Source organism: Hemitrygon akajei, chromosome 1 (assembly GCF_048418815.1).
Source record: "Hemitrygon akajei chromosome 1, sHemAka1.3, whole genome shotgun sequence".
In the NCBI taxonomy this organism is placed as follows: domain Eukaryota; kingdom Metazoa; phylum Chordata; class Chondrichthyes; order Myliobatiformes; family Dasyatidae; genus Hemitrygon; species Hemitrygon akajei.
Window position 1 is genome coordinate 68,226,148 of NC_133124.1, and position 22,613 is coordinate 68,248,760.

The window sequence follows — 22,613 nt, forward strand, 5'->3', positions numbered from 1 at the left end:
AGGATGCTTATACTGGCAGCCAAAGAGAAATTTCACCCCTCCTTTATTTTGTACTTTGGAAATGCTCTTCTACATTAGAAGAATTAAGCTTAGCTGTAATGATTTTTATAGTTAGTGAATATTTGGAGTGCCATTTCCATGACTAATGATTGTCCCAGCATAGTGGTGCAGATTTTGCACATAGCCAGATTGACCTGCTTTTTCTCAATTATTTTTTATCTTTGTTCTGCCCTTTTGAACTAGGGAAATCAAGCAGTGGATCTTTGAGATTGTATTATTGAGTTCCCATCTATTTCTTTTTCATAATGTTGCAAAGACTGGAGCATATATTATTATAAAAAGGAGGAAAAAAACCTCAAAGTGTGGGCTGACAAGGTTCCAAAGAGCAGCCACCACTTGTGAAGTTACTGTATTACCATATTGCAGAGGGGAGAAAGAATCTATGTTAATTTTTTGCTAAGTTATTAGAGAAGTCAGGAGATTGGGACTAAATTCATTTGCTGTTGCAGAAAAATAGGCACAAGCTTGATGGGTTGGATGGTTTTCTTCTGTGGTATAATCTTTTTTTTCTATAAATATTCAATAAAATGTTAATATTCCTTTCCAATTCGAAGGTTTTTCAGTTCATTCGAAATGCAATGGGACGCAAGAACTTGGCTCAGAAAGCATTGATTGATGAAAGGTTCCTTCTCTGAAATCACAGGAATTTAACATACATTTGGGAGGATGCACATCAACTCAACTCTAGAACTGAAAACGTTTCTTACTCCTGGATAGTTTCACATATTTCCCATTAAACAAAATAAATAAGTTTGCATTTGTTGTGAATACAAACTTACGGTAATGATACTGCTTTTCCAAATTATCTCTGTTAATGTAACAATGTGATTTTATTAACAATTTGGCATTTGTTTACTAACTTATATTTATCAAGTCTTTTTCCCATTCCTCAAATCTTATCTCAAGCAATATTCTTCTACGTAACTGGTGGGTGGATGATTTTTGTCCCTGTTGTTCTATAATTAAGCCACTGGAGGGGCTTTAATGTTACATTTAGTGGTGTTTTCTTTTCCCTTGGAAAATGCTTAGCTTCTGCTCTTTCATGCTTCTAAACCACATTAGAACATCAGTACAAATGTGTGAATCAAATTTACATTTTGAATCTTAAGGGCTATATTGAGAAATGTTTATAATTGTTGTCTTTCAACCAATCTTGTTTTTGCGATTAAACAATTTTCAAAGAAATTTATAGTTCGTATATCCCATTATGTATAGATTCAAAAGAGGGTTGTAATATTCTGAGATATTTTTTATAATTTAGTTTTGGAGCAGGGTTCACTGGGGACACAGGTATATCAAATGTTGGTAAAAGGAGCAAAGGTGCCTATGCCATTTTTGTTGTGATAAATAATACCAGTCCAATCTGCGATCTCTCATTGATTTTTGGCACAAGGGTGTAAGATAACTGAGCCAAAGGTGTCTAATTCCTGGTTAGATGTAGGCCAATTAAAACTGACGTGTTCTCTTATGTTTGACTGATACATAAAAGAATTTCTCGGTCAGGTCACTTTACAAGCCGTGTCTATCGTGCAGACTCCTCCTGTGGACAAGCAGCAGTACTATTGTTTCCATTGGCTGTCCTTTTAATTTCAAATTTGATACTACTTGTAATTTATATTTGAGCAGGTGTTTTTTAAAGACTGTTTTACTGTATATCAATGCACATAATTTCTGAATGACCTGCCAAGTGTAACAATCCCTAAGAATTTTTATTTTATTTGCATAGTGGCAGAGCTTGTATTCAGATACTTTGTGTCAGAAACTGAAGAGGCAGCACACCATCTAGTAAAATACAGAGGTTATAAATGTGGCAGAATATGTTGTGGGTAGGTGATAGAAGAAACAAGAAGCAAATACATTCTCTGTAGGTAGCATGCAGTGCTGAATAAACTTTAGTGGTTCATTTGATGAATGGTGCATTTAGCTGGAGGGACACCAAGTCAGCAAATCAAGAGACATTTTTGCAGAAATTTCCCTTTGGCAATTAAATATATGCGGCAGTCAGAATAAATAGTAATTCATCTATCTGGCCCGGAAGGAACCCTGGCTAATGCTGTCAGATCGAAAACTCCGGTGATCGTAGTTTTCTGATATCTGAACATCCTTTAAAACATTAAGATATACAAAATTCTGAGATTATCCTAATTGCAAAGTCCAGAAACGAGCTGATTAGAGGGATATAAATCACAGCGGACCAATTCCGACTGGCATAGTCGCTGAGCGCGCTGCAGCAGGGTTTAGGTCAGAGGCGCGGTCGGTTATTAGCCAATAGGAACTTCCGCGGCACCGATGCCTTCGGCGCGTCATGTCGTTCCAGCCCGGCCCCTGTAGCAACCAATCAGAGAGCGTCAGAGGGGCTGGTGTCAATGTCAAACGGTCGCGAGGAGCTGCGTGTGGAAGTCAGCTCCTTCATTCCGCGGGAACGAAGGACGGGGTCAGCGACGCCCAGGTTGGTGCCGGTTGTCCAGTAGGCTGGGTTTGGTTGCAGTACACTGCGAGGTAGCACCTCGTCCGCCTTTCGGTCAGCGGTCTGTACCGAGGGCTGGATAGGCGGGCACCCATATCCTCTCTGGTGCCTGTGAGCCCGCGAACTGCGCGGTGCCGGTGTGCGGAAAGAACTTGCTTCTAGCCGGAAGCGTTTGAAACAAGTTCACCGGAAGCGGCGCTGTAGGCGCACTGAAGGTTTAGTGTCAGTCTACTGACTGCTCTTCGTCAGAATATTCCCGCGATTGAAACAGTGTGAGATGCAGACTAGCAATGAGGTAACTTCACCCAAGAGCGAAACAGTTAATGTCTCGGGTTAAACAAAGAAATGACCCAACCAATTCCCCTCCTCTGGCAGAACTCGTCCTCGCCCTCAACAATTTTTCCTTCGGATCCTCCCACTTTGTATAGACTCGAGGGGTAACCATGGGCACCTGCATGGCCCCCAACTATGCCTACCTTTTCTTTGGCTACGTAGATCAGTCCATGTTCCAAGCCTTCCCTGGTGATGCTCCCCAACTCTTCCTTCGCTACATTGACAATTGTATTGGTGCTGCTTCATGCATCCATGTTAAGATGGTCAATTTGTCTCCAACTTCCACCTGCCCTTATATTCACTTGGTCCATTCTGACACCTCCCTCGCCTTTCTCTCTGGAGACCAAACTGTCAACCAACATCTTTTATAAACCTAATTTCCGTGGCTATCTTGACAGTACCTCTTCCCATCCTGTCACCTGTAATGCTATTTCTATTTCTCAGTTCCTATTTCCTTTATTTCTCAGCTGCATCTTCTCAGGATGAGGTTTTCCCTTCCTCCATATTTGATGCTGCCCTCACCTGCATCTCATCCATTTTCTGGATATCTACGCTCACCCATCTTCCAGTTGCCTTAAGGGATAGTGTTCCTCTTGTCCTCATCCACCCCACCATGAGCCTCTACATCCACGCATCATTCTCCTCAACTTCTGCCACTTGTCAATGCGATCTTATCTCCAAACGCATCTTTGCTTCCCTCCCACTTGCTTTCCACTGGTTTCATTCCCTCAGTGATTTCCTTGACCAGTCATCCCTCACCACTAATCTCTCTCCTGGCATTGGCCCATTTACCTCTTCTCTTGCCTCTATTCAGGGCACCAAGCTGTCCTTCCAGGTGAGGCCACACTTCCCTGCAAATCTGTTGGTGCCATCTGTTGTATCTGGTGTTCCTGATGCGGCCTCCTCTAGACTGATGAGACCCGACATAAACTGGGACCCTGCTTTGTTGAGCACTTCTTCCAAAACCAGAATTTCTAATCCTCATTCACTTTCTGCCATGTCACATGGCCTCCTCTTCTGCCAGCTATCATCTTCTAGCTGGTTCTCCTTCCCCGCCCCACCTTTTTGTTTTGGTGTCTTCCCCTTCCTTTCCAGTACTGAAGAGTCTCAGCCTGAAGTATTATTTCCATAGAGGCTGCCTGCCCTGACGTTCAATATGATCATAATTGATTGGCCCCAGGTCCTCTCATCTGTACCTGTGCGTCAGTTCTCCATAGCTCTTAATAACCCGGTCTTTCAAAAATGTATTTTCCTCTTTGAATACCCCAAGTGATTTTGTCTCCACAACCTATCCATGACAGAGAATTCCAGTAATCTATAATTTCAGTTTTAAATGCCATTCCTCTCACCTGATAACTTTGCCCCCTCATTTGAGATTGTTCCACCAGTCTCGACAGTTTACCTAGTTATACAGTTGATGTTCTTGTATGTTTTAGTAAGATCATTCATATTCTAATAAACTCCAAAGAATATAGGTCAGATTTCTTTTGTCATTGATGAAAGGACAACCCTCTGTCCTAGGAATTAGTCTGGTCATTCTGTTTTTTGGAATATGACCAACACTCTTATCTTTTTCTAAATGGGTATACTGGAACCGTGCACAACACTCCACTGAAAATCGCTGGAGATATGATTAGATATGCTGATTTAATATCTACTAAACATAATATTCATAGTAGGAGAAAATGTTCAAAGTTCAAAATAAATGTTTTATCAAAGGATGTACAATTCCTCCCTTGGAAGTTCTCATGTTTTATTGCTTTACAACATTGAATCACAGAAGATTTAATTTGTTTATTTTTGACACTGATCAACAGAAAAACTCTTTCATCTCAAAGTGAAAACAGATCTCTACAAAGTGATCTAAATTAGCTACAGATATAAAATACAAAATAATTGATGCATCAGTATTCGCCCCTTTAATATGACACACCAATCATCTCTGGTGCAGCTAATTGGTTACAGAAGTCACATAATTAGTTAAATGGTGATCACCTGTGTGCAGTCAGTATGTTTCAATTGATTGTTGTAAATTACACTTGTATCTAGAAGGTCCATCTGCTGGTGAGTCAGTATCCTGCCAAAAACTACAGTATGAAGATAAAAGAACACTCCAAGCAACTTAATAAAAAACACAAGTCAGAAGGTGACTACAAGCAAATTTCCTAGTCACTGAATATCCCTTGGAGTACAATCAATCATCAAGAATATGGCACAACTGTAAATCTGCCTAGAGCAGGCTGTCCTGAAAAACTGAGTGACCATGCAAGAAGGGGACTAGTGAGGGAGGTCACCAGTAGACTTATGACAACTCTGGAGGAGTTACAAGCTTCTGTGGTTGAGATGGGAGAGACTGTGCATATAACTGTTGTCCAGGTGCTTCACCAGTCACTGCTTTATGAAAGGGTGGCAAAGAGAAAGTCACTGTTGGGGAAAAAAAATCTCTCATGAAATCTTGGCTAGAGTTTGCAAGAAAGTATGTGGGAGACACTGAGGTCAGTTGGAAGAACTCATCAGCTTTTTGGTCATCAAACTGAATGCCATGTTTTGCATAAGCCAAACATTGTGAATCATCAAAAACACACGACCCCTACTGTGAAACATGGTGGTAGTGGGGATGCTTCACCGCAGCAGGCCGCGGAAGGCTTGTGAAGGTAGAGGGTAAAATGAATGCAGCAAAATCTTGGAAGAAATCCTGATACAGTCTGTAAGACAACTGTGTCTTGGGAGAAGATTTGTTTTCCAGCAAGACAATGACCCCAAGCATAAAGCCAAAGCTACACAGGAATGGCTTAAAAACAACAAAGTTAATGTCCTAGAGTAGCCAGGTTGTAGTCCAGACTTCAATCCAACTGAGAATTTGTGACCGTACTTGAAAGGGGCTGTTCATTCATGATCCCCATACAATGTGACTGAGCTTGAGCAGTTTTGTAAAGAATGGGGAAAAATTGCAGTGTCCAGACATGCAAAGCTGATATAGAGACCTATCCACACGGACTCAAGGCTGTAATTTCTGCCAAAGGTGCATCTATTAAATACTGATTTGAAGAGTTGAATACTTGTGCAATCAATTATTCTGTGATTTATATTTGAAATTAATTTAGATCACTTAGTGGAGATCTGTCAGTGGAGAGCCTCTTTCTGTTGATCAGTGTCAAAAAAAAAAGCCAAATTTAATCCACACTAATTCAATGTTGTCAAACAATAAAAAATGAAAACTTCCGGGGGGCGGGGGGGGAGTACTTTTTATAGGCACTGTATCTGTCACCATAAACTGCCCTGCGACTCATTTTCTTGCGGGTATTCACAGGAAATACCCAAAAAAAACAGTAGAATCAATGAAGTTTAAACCTCAAAAGTGGAATAGTGCTGTGCTCTTTTTTTTTTACTGAGCAATAAAATCAATTTGTTTTCATTGAATATGAATTTCTCTTTGAGAATAATCTTTTAAAACCAAATTGTTTTTCATAAAGGCCAAATGTTTTTTATAAATAAGTGAGACAGCAATATGGACACTAAAGAACTGCTTCTTCACAAAGCAGTAAAAAGTTAGGCTGTAGGGCACAGTTACAAGTGGCACGCCATGTCTCTGCTGCCTGGTAGGATCACTATGTGACTGCAGAGGAGACAGTTTGTTCCATGTAAAACATACAGCTGTTCTATTTTCTGAAACCAATGGTCATGTACAAATAATTGATGAGGAGCGATAAATCTATAGTCTATAAATCTATTGGGAACGGGAGAGGTTCCGGAGGATTGGAGGGTTGCGGATGTTGTTCCTTTATTCAAGAAAGGGAGTAGAGATAGCCCAGGAAATTATAGACCAGTGAGTCTTACTTCAGTGGTTGATAAGTTGATGGAGAAGATCCTGAGAGGCAGGATTCATGAACATTTGGAGAGGTATAATATGATTAGGAATAGTCAGCATGGCTTTCTCAAAGGCAGGTCATGCCTTATGAGCCTGATTGAATTTTTTGAGGATGTGACTAAACACACCGATGAAGGAAGAGCAGTAAAAGGTACCCCTTGCAAGGCTTTTTCAGAAAGTAAGGAGGCATGGGATCCAAGGGGACATTGTTTTGTGGATCCAGAACTGGTTTGCCCACAGAAGGCAAAGAGTGGTTGTAGACAGGTCATATTCTGCATGGAGGTTGGTCACCAGTGGGGTGCCTCAGGGATCTGTTCTGGGACCCTTACTCCTTGTGATTTTTATAAATGACCTGGATGAGGAACTGGAGGGATGGGTTATTAAGTTTGCTGATGATACAAAGGTTGGAGGTGTTGTGGATAGTGTGGAGGGCTGTCAGAGGTTACAGCGGGACATTGATAGGATGCAAAACTGGGCTGAGAAGTGGCAGATGGAGTTCAACCTAGTGTAAAGTGGTTCATTTTGGTAGGTCAAATATGATGACAGAATATAGTATTAATGGTAAGACTCTTGGCAGTGTGGAGGATCAGAGGGATCTTGGGGCAGAGTCCATTGGACGCTCAAAGCAGCTGTGCAGGTTGACTCTTTGGTTAAGAAGGCATATGGTGTATTGGCCTTCATTAATTGTGGAATTGAATTTAGGAGATGAGAGGTAATGTTGCAGCTATATAGGACCCTGGTCAGACCCCACTTGGAATACTGTGCTCAGTTCTGGTCGCCTCACCACAGGAAGGATGTGGAAACCATAGAAAGGGTGCAGAAGAGATTTACAAGGATGTTGCCTGGATTGGGGAGCATGCCTTAAGAAAACAGGTTGAACTCGGCCTTTTTTCCTTGGAGCGACGAAGGATGAGAGGTGACCTGATAGAGGTGTATAAGATGATGAGAGGCATTGATCATGTGGATAGTCAGAGGCTTTTTCCCAGGGCTGAAATGTTTGCCACAAGAGGACACAGGTTTAAGATGCTGGGGAGTAGGTACAGAGCAGATGTCAGGGGTAGGCTTTTTACTCAGAGACTGGTGAGTGCGTGGAACAGGCTGCTGGCAATGGTGGTGGAGGTGGATACAATAGGGTCTTTTAAGAGGCTTTTGGATAGGTACATAGAGCTTAGAAAAATAGAGGGCTATGGGGAAGTCTAGTAATTTCTAAGTAGGGACATGTTCAGCACAACTTTGTGGGCCGAAGGGCCTGTATTGTGCTGTAGGTTTTCTATGTTTCTATGTCATCTTTAAGATCTTCACAATCTCCCTGCAGGTTTTAGTGAGGAGCGACTTCTGAACTGTTTTGTGCTGGATTCTGATCCAAACAGGACTCCATTTCGTTGTTAGACTTGATTGAATGTGGTACTTCACTTGCTGAAGTCTGCGCTAGATCCATCAGATCTGGCATCATATTGTGAGGAGAGAGGGAGGAACGGTTAATGTTGGGAATTGTGACTGGATTGACCACTTCTGGCCAGTTAAGCTTAAATAAGTTCCAGATTTCCACACATACACTCATCTGAGACTTACTTTGCAACAAATTTCCCTCACCTGTCACCATGCTGCCTTGCTGCTTTCCGCATCTGAGACCAGTCTTTCTACAATTTCCCGGCAAGACCTAGCATAGAATCTGAGACTTTGAAGATTTCAGTGTATGTGTGGATCTTTGAATTAGGATGTAAAGCAGAAGAAGTTTTAATCATATTACTTCATAATTATATCTGGATGTACAATGGATTCTGGTTAATTGATCCATTGGTTAATTGGGATAGCCACTTATTTGGGACAACTTTAAAAGAACAAAAACTAATCAAGAAAATAGCTAGGTTTCCCTTTGTTTATTTGGAATATTAGACCATAATACAAAAGAGCGGAAGTCAGCCATTCAGCCCATCGAGTCTGCTCCACCATTTCATCATGAGCTGATCCAATCTCCCCTTTGGTCCCATTCCCCCGCCTTCTCACTATAACCTTTGATGCCCTGACTACTCAGATACCTATCAATCTCTGCCTTAAATACACCCAATGACTTAGCCTCCATTGCAGCCTGTGGCAACAAATTCCATAGATTCACCACCCTCTGGCTGAAAAAATTTTTTTGCATCTCTGTTCTGAATGGGCGCCCTGCAGTCCTCAAGTCATGTCCTCTCATACTAGACTCCCCCACCATGGGAAACAATTTTGCCACATTCACTCTGTCCATGCCTTTCAACAACTCCAAGGAGTACAGTCCAAGAGCAGTCAAACGTTCCTCATATGTTAACCCTCTCATTCCCGGAATCATTCTAGTGAATCTTCTCTGAACCCTCCCCAATGTCAGCACATCCTTTATTGTGCCACTTAATCTGGTCTTGCAACTATTGCCAAGCAGTTTCTAACTGGCATCGGTCGTGTAAACTTGTACGCACGTTAGGTACTACACTGTGCTTAGAGTGAACAGTTTTTAAGTAGTGTCGATTGTGTTCAAACAACAGTGAAATTTGTCACTGATGGTTGGTGAGAAATAAGCAATAAGACAATTTAGAATTGTTTTGCTTACTACAGTTTCAAGCATTCAGGCTTGGCAATGTCAGAAATAGCCGGGAGTGAAAATGAAACAATTTCACTACTTCAAAAATTTGAAGGTATCGACAATCATCTTGAATGTTACACTGAAAATGAAGATTTGAAGGATGCAGTTGTTGAAAGCATTGTGTGAAGGCAGACCATTATCTGCACTAGGTGTCTGCGCTAATTTTGTTCACTTACAATCAATCAAAACAACATGGCAGTGTGTTGGCTGTCCATTGTATCCACAATGACAGTTAAAGTTAAATGACAGACACTCTCTTGACCTCAGAAGTCTGAGTCCGATGATATGAATAGTCGTCACAAACTGGGTCTTCCGTGCCTCCTTCTGTACCTTATCATGTCCTTTGCTCTCCATGAAGCGCTACAAAACCACCTTCTTGGCCATGGATCTCACTGTTGATCTCATCTGCCCAGTCGGCCAGAGCTAACTTCACATGCTGGGACAGGCATGCCCCTACTTCACTGGGATATGAGGCCCACCGACTGTCATCACCTGGTTTAGCCTACTTGTGAAAGCAGTTTACTGGGGTGTGGCCACTGTTGCATGCAAACAAATACTTGGAGCTACAGTGAGAGCTGAGTGTCCGGTAAGAGCCAAAGATGAGTGAGTTACCCCAGAATGGACGTGACTAGCCCCTTTACCAGAGGTACTACACGTCCTTGGACACCCCATACATGTCAGTGTACACCTGAATTCCTCTGTCAATAACTATTTGGAACTAATACACAGTTTTATAGTACTGTAATAGAATTGGTAGTATTCTAATTTCTTCTGTACTTCATTTAAATACATAATTTGCTACTGAGTTAAATGGTAGTTTGTCTTTGTAATTCCTTATTTACTTGTAATTCCTTATTTACTATTTCCGTGAAACTTGGGCTAATTGGGTCAGCTACTTAATTAGTCCAGATTGTACTGGACCCTATATGACCCAATTAACCAAAATCCAATTTATTTATGTATTTTGGTTAACATTTTAGCTTTAAAAGATTTTTTTAATTTACCTCAAATTTAACTGTTGGATTGTTTGCTGACTACCTCAGTAAAGCAGCCAGTATAATCAAAGACCCCGCTCACCCTGGAGATTCTCTCAGGACCTGGTGAAGGGTGTCAGCCTGAAACATTGACTGTTTACTCTTTTCCATAGAAGCTGCCTGGCCTGCTGAGTTCCTCCAGCATTTTGTGTGTATTAGTTTGATTTACAGCATCCGCCGGTTTTCATGTGTGTAATTAGTGAAAACTGTATTAGTGAATAATTACATATACATTAGTGAATACTGTATGAACAGTATGTAAGATAAGCTTTTTCCTCATAGCTCAGTACATATAAGCCAGTGACAACACCAGTAATGTCTCTGGAAGTCAGAGATAGTAAAATTGTTGCAGTTATAAGGAGACACATTGCAACCCTGCCTTTGTTTTATGACAACACCTATTAGCAATAGTGTAACACTCGCTTTACCTAGCAGCTTAATGTAAGGCTGATCACCCTCGGCCCAGCCAAACTTAAGAAGTCTCGTTTGGGTGGATGCTGTGCGGTGTGTCCCCTGTTACAAATCAGTACCCCGAAATAACAAACAGTAAACAGGCTTTATAACTCTTACTTTGGCTACATGCTTAGTAGAGAAACAAAATATAAAAGATAAAGGGCCCAAATCTTATTAAACAGTCTGTGCACAAAGTTGGAGCTCACGGTTTCCCCTTCCCTGATCCTCCTTCGATTGTCGCTGACCTTCGGACCCTTGCTCCGAATCCACCCCGTCCGGCAGACTATCAAATCTCTCCATTCGCATCTTCTTTCATCTCTCTCTCCCTCTCCAAAAGCCCACGAAATCAACTGCTTCCAGAATCACAAGACAGGGCAACAAAATCCTGATTGGTTAACGTGTCCACAGTCCTGTTATCTCCAGCCATAATCCAAACATTGCTGCTACAAAAAGCCATTATGTTAGCAGTGAAACTTTACAGCACGTTACAATAGTATTGTATAAGATTGCCTCCCATACATCTAAACTGCAATAGCTATAGACACAGCTTTCTCAATTGCACTTCATAGGACATTGATTCTTAGAAAGAGATGAATCTTATAAATATGAATTGCATTATCTCCAAGGCTTAGTGTATCCTTAAAATATAGGGACCAAAATTGCACATATAGTCCATCTTTCATTCTTCTAAAGTCTGCATGAATAGAACTATTCCCCTGGAATTATTCTGGTAAATTTTTGTTGTAATTGTCAAAGACAAGTTTTTATTTCCTTGAGTAAGGAAAATCAGGCTTGATGATATTTCAAGAAATAAGTTTAAAGAATGTACCAAGGTACAATGGAAAAACTGTTTTATATATAATCCAAATAGATAATTTCATAGCCATAAGACATTGGAGCTGAATTAGGCTATTTGGCCTATTGAGTCTATCCATCAGCCTGATTTATTATCCCTCTTGGCCCCATTATCCTGCCTGCTTCCCGTACCCTTTGATGTTCTGACTAATCAAGAACATATCCTCTGCTTTAAATATACCTAATGATTTGGCCTTCACAGCTGCCTGTGGCAGTGAGTTCCACACATTCCCCACCATCTGGCTAAAGAAATCCTTCCTCATCTCTGTTCTAAATGGCCATAGATTCACCCACTATAGGAGACATCCTCTCCACATCTACTTCGTCCAGGCCTTTCAATACTTAATAGGTTTAAGTGAGATTTCCCCCTGCCCCCATTCTTCTAAACTCCAGTGAGAACAGGCCCAGAACCATCAAACACTCATCATACATTAATCCTTTCATCCCCAAAACCTCGTCTGGATCTATTCCAATGGCAGCACAACTTTTTTCAGGTAAGGGGGTCAAAGTTGCTCACAATATTCCAAGTGCAGACTGACCAACACTGTATAAAGCTTCAGCATCACATCCTTACTCTTAGATTCTAGTCAACTCGAACTGAATGCTCACATTGCATTTGCCTTCCTTACCACCTACTCAACCTGCAAATTAACCTTTAGGGAATCGTGCACAAAAATTCCTATGTCCCTTTGCACCTCTGATTTTTGAATTTTCTCAACATTTACAAAATAGTCTATGACTTTATTCCTTCTACCAAAGTGCATGACCATATACAGTCGGCCCTCCTTATCTGCGCATTCTGCATGCACGGATTCAACCAACCGCGGATTGGGAAAACACGGAAGTTCTCTCTCCAGCACTCGTTGTTTGAGCATGTACAGATAATTTTTTCTTGTCATTATTCCCTAAACAATACAGTACAACAACTATTTACATAGCATTTACATTGTATTAGGTATTATAAGTAATCTAGAAATGACTTAAAAGTACAGGTGGTCCCCAGGTTATGAATGAGTTCCATTTGAAGTCGGAACAGGTACATCCGGTTTTATTTAGCATCAGTGAAATGTTTTTCTTAGTATATAGTACATATTTTACCTTTATGCATATAAAACACTTCAGAAACATAGGTATTTCAATAATTAAACCACTGCGTTGCTTAGTAATAATTGTAGCTTTCCTCCGGGCGGGGCCTTTCACATGCTCCATTAAAATTGTTCCGATCATTGACCGGTTGTAGCCTAACACTTTTCCAATGACCGATGGCGTTTCACCTCTTTCCGATAGCTTTATTACTTCCACCTTATTTTCTATCATGATCGTGATTATTTTCGTGAACAGAAACACCGCAGATTCAGAGCTGCACCGCAGGGTCATAATGTCCACCACACTGAACGTGTTAAATAAAGCCCGGGGTTCTGCTGGGTCCTAAAGACCACCGCACTGAGACAGGTTAAATAAGGGACTTGAGCATCTGCGTTTTTTGGTATCTGCGGGGTGTCTCAGAACCAGTCGCCCGCGGATAAGGAGGGCCGACTGTACTTCCCTACACTATATTCAATCTGTAAATTCTTTGCCCAGTCACTCAATCTTTCTGGAGACTCCCTGCTTCTTCAACACTACCTGCTCCTCCATCTACCTTTGTATCATCTGCAAACCTGGCCACAAAGCAATTAATTCTGTCATCCACATTGTTGACATACAGCGTAAAAAGAAGCAGTCCCAAAACCGACCCCTGAGGAACACCACTAGTTACCAGCAGACAACCAGAAAAGGCTCCCTTTACTCCCACTCTGTCTCTTGACAGTCAGCTAACCTTCTATCCATGCTAGTATCTTTCCTGTAGTACCATGAGCTCTTGTTAAGCAGCTTCATGTAGTGGCAGTTTGTCAATGGCCTTCTGAACATCCAAGTAAACAACATCCACCGACTCTCCTTTGTCTATCATGCCTGTTATTTTCTCAAAGATTTCCAAATGATTTGTCAGGTAAGATTTCCCCTTAAGAAAATCATGCCCTCTTTGACCTATCTTATGAGCCGCTAAGTACCCTAAAACCTCATCGTTAATAATGGATTACAACATCTTCCCAAACACTGAAGTCAGGCTAACTGGACTATATTTTCCTTTCTTCTGCCTCATACTGTTCTTAAAAAGTGGAGTGACATTTGCAATTTTCCAGTCCTCCAGAACCATTCCAGGAACTAGTGGTTCTTAATAGATCATTACTAATGCCTCCACTATCTCTTCAGCTACCTCTTTCAGAACCCTGGGGTGTTGACCATCTGGTCCAAGTGTTTAGATCTTCAGCTTCCCAAGAACCTTTTTTTGTAGTTATAATAGCCAAACTCACTTCTGCCCCCAACACTCTCAAATTGCTGGCATACTGCTAGGATCTTCCACAGTGAAAATACTTACTAAGATTGTCCACTATTTCTTTACCCCTATTACCACCTCTCCATTGTAATATTTTAGCAGTCCCAATATCCACTCTCATCTCTCTTTTACTGCTCCTATAGATCGGAAAATACTTTTGGTATCCCCTTTGATATCATTGTGTAGCTTACCTTCATATTTCATCTTTTCCTATGTTTTTTTTCCAGTTGCCTTCTGTTTGGTTTATTAAAAGTTACCTACTGAAACCAGTTGAGCCAAAGGCTGACAATTCTAACACAGGCTCACTCCCACAATAACCGCTCCACTTATACCTCACTTCTTTTTATTGGGCCTTGCCAAGTCTCTAAAGGAATGCGATGATATCATCCTGCAGAAAAGTTCCAAGAGGCTTCAAGCTATTTTGAACCAACGAATGATGTGAGCAGCTGGTTGAAAGGTTACCAATAAATCATCTTTAAATGCTTCCAATGATTGATTCCAGGGAAGAGAACTCCAGAGATTCACCAATCTCTGCAAGAAATTCCTACACTCCTTACTTTTAGACGGAGACATAATGTAAAGGTTTTTACTCCTCATGTATGTGAAGGATGTAAGAAATAAAGTCAATTCAATGCAAATCAAACAAATATTCCCTAATCATGAAACTGTGTACCCTCATTCGGATGCTTCTATTAGTGTAAACTTCTAAATTAACTTCTAACATTAACCCTAAGCACAAAAGATTCTGCAGATGCTGGAAATCTTGAAGAACATACACAAAATGTTGGAGGAACTCAGGAGGTCAGGCAGCATCTATGGAGAGGAATAAATAGTTGACATTTTGGGGCAAGACCCTTCAATAGGGCTGGAAATGAAGAGGGTGGAAGGTGGATAGAGGAGAAGAAGTATAAGCTGGAAGATAATGGCTGAGGTCAGGACAGGGGTAGATGTGTGGGTGGACAAGAAAGAATGAGGGAAGATGATGGAAGAGCATGGGTAGAAGAAGTAAAGGGCCAAAGAAGAAATGTAATAGGAGAGGGCAGGGAGTGTGTTGAAATCAACTCTTTAATGCTTTCACAGGATCTTCTATATTTCAATGATATTACTCTTCACTTTTCTACACTTCAAAGAAAATGGAACTATCTTTTGTATTGATGGTATATATTGATTTCCAGTTGTTTTGCAACACTCGGGACTTTCCAACGAATGTAAAAATACTTTCTAGGGTAATTGTTTAAAAAACTATATAATCAGTATTTTTACTCTTGCACAAAAGTTTGTGTGGGATACAATAAAGGAATAATTATTGTGTTTTTTAAATAGGAAATGCTGGAAGGTCCATCTTCTTGTGTTCCAACATAACCTGATGTAATGTTGGTGACAATGCAAGTAGTGTATTCAGCACTTCGAAATGGGGAGAGACATATGGTCTGTGCCACAGTTCGCCACTGCTGTAGCTTCAAAAACTGCCTGTCTACTAAAGCTGATCGACAAACAACAAGCAGATACTTCTTAAGGACTTTACCAACTCCCTTACTTGGATCACACAAGCCAGTAGTGTTATCTGGTCATCTCCATCTGAGGAACTACAGGACCACAGCTGTACAGCCTTACAGCCTTACCCCTCCTCAGGTTAACAGCATCTTGAAGGCAAATGAATTCAGTTTTAAAGTACCCGAATTTGATGGGAAGAATGTTAGTTCTGTTCTCGGGTTTGACACTAACCAGTTACCATCCAATTCTCCAGTTGAAGATCGAAGATGCGCTGCTACTTGTTTGCAGACTCGAGGAATGCTGTTGGGTGTTGTTGATGGGCATGCAGGCTGTGCTTGTGCACAGGGAGTCAGCGAGCGACTCTTTTACTATATTGCTGTTTCTTTGTTAAATCGTGAGACCTTGTTGGAAATAGAGAATGCAGTGGATAATGGCCGCGTTGTACTGCCACTTTTACAGTGGTACAAACATCCTAATGATTACTTCAGTAAAGAGGCTTCAAAAATGTACTTTGAAAGCTTAAGAACCTATTGGCAAGAGTTAATTGATCTCCACACAGAGGAGACACCTGATACCGTGGAAGCACTGATAAATTCGTTCAAAAGGCTCGATAATGATATTTCATTAGAAGCTCAAGTGCGTAGTGATAACTCGCATCTCAATTATTGGCAGTTACAAGTGGCATTTTCTGGTGCCACTGCTTGTGTTGCACATATAGATGGTGTAGATTTGCATATTGCTAATACTGGTGACAGCAGAGCAGTGCTTGGTGTTCAAGAAGAGGATGGAACCTGGTCTGCAGTCACACTGTCCAATGACCATAATGCACAGAATAAAAGTGAGGTTGAAAGAATTAAATCTGAACACCCAAAATCTGAAGCAAAAACTGTTGTTAAACAGGACCGTTTACTTGGTTTGCTAATGCCATTTAGAGCTTTTGGTGACGTTAAGTTCAAATGGAGCATTGAGCTGCAAAAGCGAGTACTTGAGTCTGGTCCAGAGCGATTACATGAAAATGAATGTACAAAATTTATTCCGCCCAATTACTACACTCCCCCATATCTAACAGCTCAGCCTGAAGTCACTTACCATAAATTAAGGCCTCAGGATAAGTTCCTTGTGTTAGCCACAGATGGGCTGTGGGAAATGTTACATAGGCAGGAAGTTGTCAGAATAGTTGGGGAACATCTAACTGGTGCCCATCTTCAGCAGCCTATTACTGTTGGGGGTTACAAAGTAACAGTTGGTCAGATGCATGAATTGTTAATGGAGAGAAGAGCTCGTATTTCATCTACATTTGAGGATCAGAATTCTGCAACTCATCTTATACGGTATGCAGTTGGTCACAATGAGTTTGGGGCAATCGATCATGCACGATTATCAAAAATGCTCAGTCTTCCTGAAGATCTGGCACGAATGTACAGAGATGATATAACCGTTACAGTAGTGCAGTTTAATTCTCATGTTATAAATACACATTACAAGCATAATTCAGAAAACTAAAATTAATGTTAGGAAGTGTTCAAATGCGAAAGATGGTTGAAGAATTATAGAATGATTGTACTTTTAGTTTTAAGATTAGGTCATTATGACTACTTAGACTCCAGAACCTAGATCTGAATATTGACAGCTCAAATTTAATAATTTAAAACAAAAGTAATGGAAGTAAAATCTAGGTAGGTATACACTGATTTGTAATTTATTAAACACTTAGGGATGTATGAAGTGGAAATTCAATGCAATGCAATTCAAGTTAAAGTCATGTCAGTGGCACTATTTCTGTAGAGTGAAAGAGATACTGTAACAATATACTGACTAAATATATTGCTACCCACACTGCATAAAAATTGGTATGGAGAGTAGAAATGTTAAAGTTTGTGCTTGTTTTATATTTCAGATGCTTTGCTTTGTTGATTTGAATTTAAATATAAATACAGGATGGCGTAAAACAGTCACTTTGAAGTTTTAAACTTTTAGAAATAATTGTTGATGCCATCTTAAGTTGTTTCTTTAAGAATTCAGTTCAACAGCTTTCAGTAGGTCTATCAAAGACAACCATTTTTCTTGCAAGAAAATATATCCACAGAAATGCTTGTTGGAAGATTTGTGTGATTTTAACTTTACAGATGTATATTAGAAAAAAAAATTGCCCTTTCGTTTCAAACTCGTATCCAAAGGTTTATCCTGAGCTTACGATGAAGAGAAAAGGGTTTCTGTACTGTATGTACCGCTTTATGTACTGTGATTTTTGTTTCCTTGGCTTGCACAGGATATTTTAGTTATTAAATATTTAGCTGTTGGAATATTTATTTAAAGCTACTGAAATGTATTTAAAAATTTTTTTTTGTTTTGAGGAAATAATGAAGAAGACAAACTATGCAGCAAAGCTGCAACCCTGTTTGTTTTCAGTAGATGTATTTGGTACACATGTTTGCATCTTGTTGCATGAGTTGCTCTGGATTAAATCTAATTATCTAAAAGACCATAAGGACTGCATGATTGGACTTTTCTTTGCCATAGCTATTGTTAAAAAATAACAAGTGAAAAAAATTATGTTGTAACCCCACTAAAATTTAATGGTCTCTCTGTGGACTGACCTTCCCACCCTGGCTTCACATTGTCTAGCATTGAGTTTGACTGCACATGATACATGACCACTTCGTGCATCTATGGTTTATTGAGAAAATAAAACTTTTCAATGATTGGCAAGTTTAGGATAAGGGAGCGTGTTTTAACACTTAGAACCAATGTAGGAGAATTCAAAATAAATTTTTCACAAAAAGCAGCAGAAGTGTTTTGCAACACTACTACAAATAATAATTGGTGCTCACTTGTTGATCTGTAAATATGAATTCGATAGCATTGTAAAGCAATGCTAATGGTGAAATTGGTTACGTTATGTTGTTATTATTATTTTGAGAAATTATTAAGCATTAAGTAATTAATAAAACTCTTGAATATTGCAGTGCTAACTTCAGGCAATTCACTCACAGATTACATAGATAATGATGGCAGTTCATCCCAGTGAACTAACATACCTGCACACAGTTAACCTGGCATCTTTCTATTGGTGTTCTCTCATCAGGACAATTGGTTCTTAAGCAGATCACAAAGTTTGCTTTTGCTATTGCATGCCAATTTCATGTCTTGGTTTTTCACACTGTTGGCCTGTGTCTGATTTCCCTCCAACAAACTCACTTTCAGGGCAAAATAAATCATTAATTCCGCTCCCTCCCTCATGTCGTCTTCTGTCCAATATAATATAGTTCAGTAGTCTGATTGCTATTATGTTTAGCCTTTTGCTACAGAGAAACCTCAGTGCTGGGCAGAGCTGTGAAATCAAGAAAAGAGAAGACAGCAGCTTCCATCACTACCAGCGGAAGGTAATGAAAAAGACCATTGGATCTGAGCTGTCGCTGGCAGTGCCAGATCCATCCCTCATTGCTGGCCTCCACTTCCCCAATGTCAGTCTTTACAGACTACTGTGCCTTTACACTGAGCATATTGTTGCCTCAGGAGTGCCAACGGAGGGCAAGGATTCACGCCAGGTTCCCAGCACAGCAGCTATAATGATTCCTTTTAACATCTGTTCTGGTAGGTGTTCCACAAGTGTAGCCCCCTAAAGAATTAAAATGCAGATTTCTTTGTTTCTATATGAATTTGCCAGCAGTTAATTTGAGAAAATAAGTGAACCATTCTCTTCTAACTATAATCATGAATTGCAGGTATTAGCGTATCTTCTTAATAAACTAATTTCAAATTGAACTGCAACGAAATAATTCCTGTAAAAGCTCCACTTATATTGATAGTGCAGTTATGTATCATTTGCAGAAGGCAATATTCATTGATTGGCTCCTATGACTGAAGCCATGAGCTGCTATAGTACTGTGGAGATATGAGATTGCTGCTGCTGGAATCTGGAGCGACACACGAAGCATTGGAGGAACTCAACAAGTTATACAGCATCTACAGTGGGAAATGGACAGTTGATATTTTGGGTTGAGACCCTTCATCAGGACTGCAAATGTGACTTGTTTTTATCCAGATTCCATTCCATCATTTTAGTCTGCCATCAATAATGATTTATCTTGTAAGAATATTGAATAAATCAAAACATGCAATTAAGACCAAGCAATTGATTTATTATCCCGCTCAATTCCATTCTCCTGCCTTCTCCCCTTAACCTTTGAAGCCGTGATTAATCAAAAAGTTATCAACTTCCACCTTAAATATACCTAATAAGCTGGCCTGCACAGCTGTCTGTGGCACTGTAGTCCACAGATTCACCACCCTCTGGCTAAATAAAACTTTCCTAATTTCTGTTCTAAATGGATGTCCTTCAGTTCTGAGATGCTGTCTAATCCTTGACTCTCACTATAGGAAACATCCTCTCCACATCCACTCTATCTCCGCCCTTCAACGTTCAATAGATTTCCATGATATCCCCATTCATTCTTCTAAACTCCAGTGAGTGCAGGCCGAGAACTATCAGTTGCTCTTCATGTGTTAACCCTTTCATTCCTGGAATAATTGTGACACTCCTCTGGACCCTCTCCAGTGCCTGTGATCTTTTTTTGATAAGGGGCCTGAAACTGCTCAGTAAGAGCAGTCTGACCAATACCTTATAAAGATTCAGCATTTCATTATTGCTCTTGTATTCTAGTCCTGTTGAAAAGAATGCTAATATTGCATTTGCCTTCCTTACCACTAGCTCAACCTGCAAGATAATCTTTAGGGAATCCTGCACGAGGACAACCAAGGCCCTTCGCACCTCTGATTTGGATTTTTCCCCCATTTAGAAAATAAATTAAAATGATTGGCTCCTACATGGCAGCAGACATCTAATGTGAAGTCTCAGTATTAACTGGTTAAGGAGGGAAAAATGTAAAATTTACAGCTTTCTGAAACAAAGTACTTCCTAATATTTAAACTAATCCTATTTCAGAACAGCACATATCAATGCCTTGGTATTGCCACACACCTTTTCTAATCAAATAGCCTTTTTCTAACTCCATAAATTAAATCCCCTTGACATTTATACATTTAGTGGGTACAATTTCATTTCCAGCCTTACAATGGTGACTGAAGTCTTTAAGCATGTTTGTGTACCTGGTGTTTTTTCTCTGAAGCTATACAAGGCCTTATAAATTGCCAAAAATAAGAGCTGCTTTGAAGTTGGGAGTATATGCCCCATTTTGAGTGGAAAGGATGGTATAAGACGTTCAAAAATGTGCACATAAAATTGTCTCTCCTCACAGCAAAGGTACAAAGTGAGTGCCTCACTCTGAGCTGGATATTAGAAAGGAATATTCATCACATGGTAGTGGGGTGGAGATATGCCTCCTTCCCTCTATCCTGCAGGTCATCCTTGCAACCTTGGGTGAGGTGTTTAGCACCCCCCACCCCCAATTAGGGTTATGTGAAGCCATGGGAGCAGGTGGTGCAATTACAAGTCCTGGTTATGTGACCACTGACACTAGGCAGATAATCTCTGAAGAGTATTGATACTGGCTGGCATCACCCTCCTTGTGAAGACACTGCATAGAAGAACACAATGGCAAACCACTGATGTAGAAAAATTCATCAAAAGCAATTATGGTCATAGATAAAAAAAAGAATAAGCAAAACGACGGATGAAAGACCATGATCACCCATGTCGTATGACACAGCACAATAATGATGACTCAACACATTAAAGATATTAGTTATTATGAAGTAAGTGGCAAACGTGTAAGCAATGAGTTAGTGTGGTGAGCATTTAAGTTTAAAAAATGGCAATTACCTTTTCTCCATCCTCTCCGCTGTTTCTCATTCTTCGATTTAGTGACACAGTGTTTTACTCCCACACTCTCTTAGGATGCTCTCGATTCCAGCATAAACACCCCCACTTAGTTCTTTTCCCTTTCTGATTGTGGGAGACCACAGGATATAAAATGAAAACAAAACACATTGGAGCTACCACGAAACTGCTCATTCTCAAGCTATTTGGCCAGTGTTATGGTGATCCTTCCAATTTGATGATGGATTCAGAGCCATCTGCTGCCTTGCTGCTTAAACTGCAGCAAAACTTCTCAATCTACAATTGTTCAAAATTGTGAGATTATTTTGGTGGTAAAGCAGCATCTGTAATTTTGTGATGCCAGTCTACAAGTAATAAATGGGAAAAACTAAACTGGGAAGATTACTGGGAAATTAAACTCCCGGATGTATGGATGGGCCAAGGACATAGGGTAACAGAGGAAATGAAACAGATTGATATTCGGAAGGAAACGGTGATGAGAAGACTGATGGGACTGAAGGCTGACAAATCCCCAGGTCCAGATGGTCTGCACTCTAGGGTACTAAAGGAGGTGGCCCTGGAAATTGCGGATGCATTGGTAATCATTTTCCAATGTTCCTTAGATTCAGGATCAGTTCCTGAGGATTGGAGAATGGCTAATGTTATCCCACTTTTTAAGAAAGGAGGGAAGGGGAAAACAGAGAACTACCGACCTGTCAGCCTGACATCGGTGGTGGGAAAGATGCTAGAGTCCATTATTAAGGATGAAATAGTGGCATATCTAGATAGCAGTGATAGGATTGGGCCGAGCCAGCATGGATTTACCAAGGGTAAATCATGCTTGACTAATCTGTTGGAGTTTTTCGAGGATGTAACCAGGAAGTTAGATGGGGGAGATCCAGTGGATGTAGTGTACCTCGATTTTCAGAAGGCATTTGATAAGGTCCCACATAGAAGATTGGTGGGTAAAATCAAAGCTCAGGGCATTGGGGGGAAGGCATTGACATGGATAGAAAACTGGTTGGCAGATAGAAAGCAAAGGGTAGCGGTGAATGGGTGTTTCTCGGAATGGCAGGTGGTGACTAGTGGGGTGCCACAGGGCTCGGTATTGGGACCACAGCTGTTTACCATTTATGTTAACGATTTGGATGAAGGCATAGAAAATAACATCAGCAAATTTGCTGATGATACTAAGCTGGGTGGCAGTGTGACATGTGATGAGGATGTTAGGAGAATTCAGGGTGACTTGGATAGGCTGGGTGAGTGGGCAGATACTTGGCAG

General features: G+C 40.4%; 2 protein-coding genes across 2 annotated transcripts in view; both read left to right on the forward strand.

The window, feature by feature from the left end:
* tmem67 (transmembrane protein 67) overlaps nucleotides 1-1,245 on the forward strand; it is a 162,310-nt gene extending 161,065 nt beyond the window's left edge. Inside the window, exon 28 of the mRNA XM_073044800.1 lies at nucleotides 615-1,245. Within this exon, the coding sequence (XP_072900901.1) occupies nucleotides 615-695 (81 nt within the window). The 3' untranslated portion in view covers nucleotides 696-1,245. The remainder of the gene's footprint in view (nucleotides 1-614) is intronic.
* Nucleotides 1,246-2,384: 1,139 nt separating this feature from the next.
* Nucleotides 2,385-19,673, forward strand: LOC140727474 (pyruvate dehydrogenase [acetyl-transferring]-phosphatase 1, mitochondrial-like). Its single transcript, XM_073044801.1, has 2 exons — nucleotides 2,385-2,509; nucleotides 15,382-19,673. Exon 2 carries the CDS (start codon nucleotides 15,430-15,432, stop codon nucleotides 17,053-17,055), a length of 1,626 nt encoding a protein of 541 aa, XP_072900902.1. The 5' UTR covers nucleotides 2,385-2,509; nucleotides 15,382-15,429; the 3' UTR covers nucleotides 17,056-19,673.
* Nucleotides 19,674-22,613: the final 2,940 nt, after the last annotated feature.

What these genes read in the sequence shown, in the direction of transcription:
- LOC140727474 (XM_073044801.1), top strand. Translation starts at nt 15,430, where the DNA reads ATGTTGGTGACAATGCAAGTAGTGTATTCAGCACTTCGAAATGGGGAG.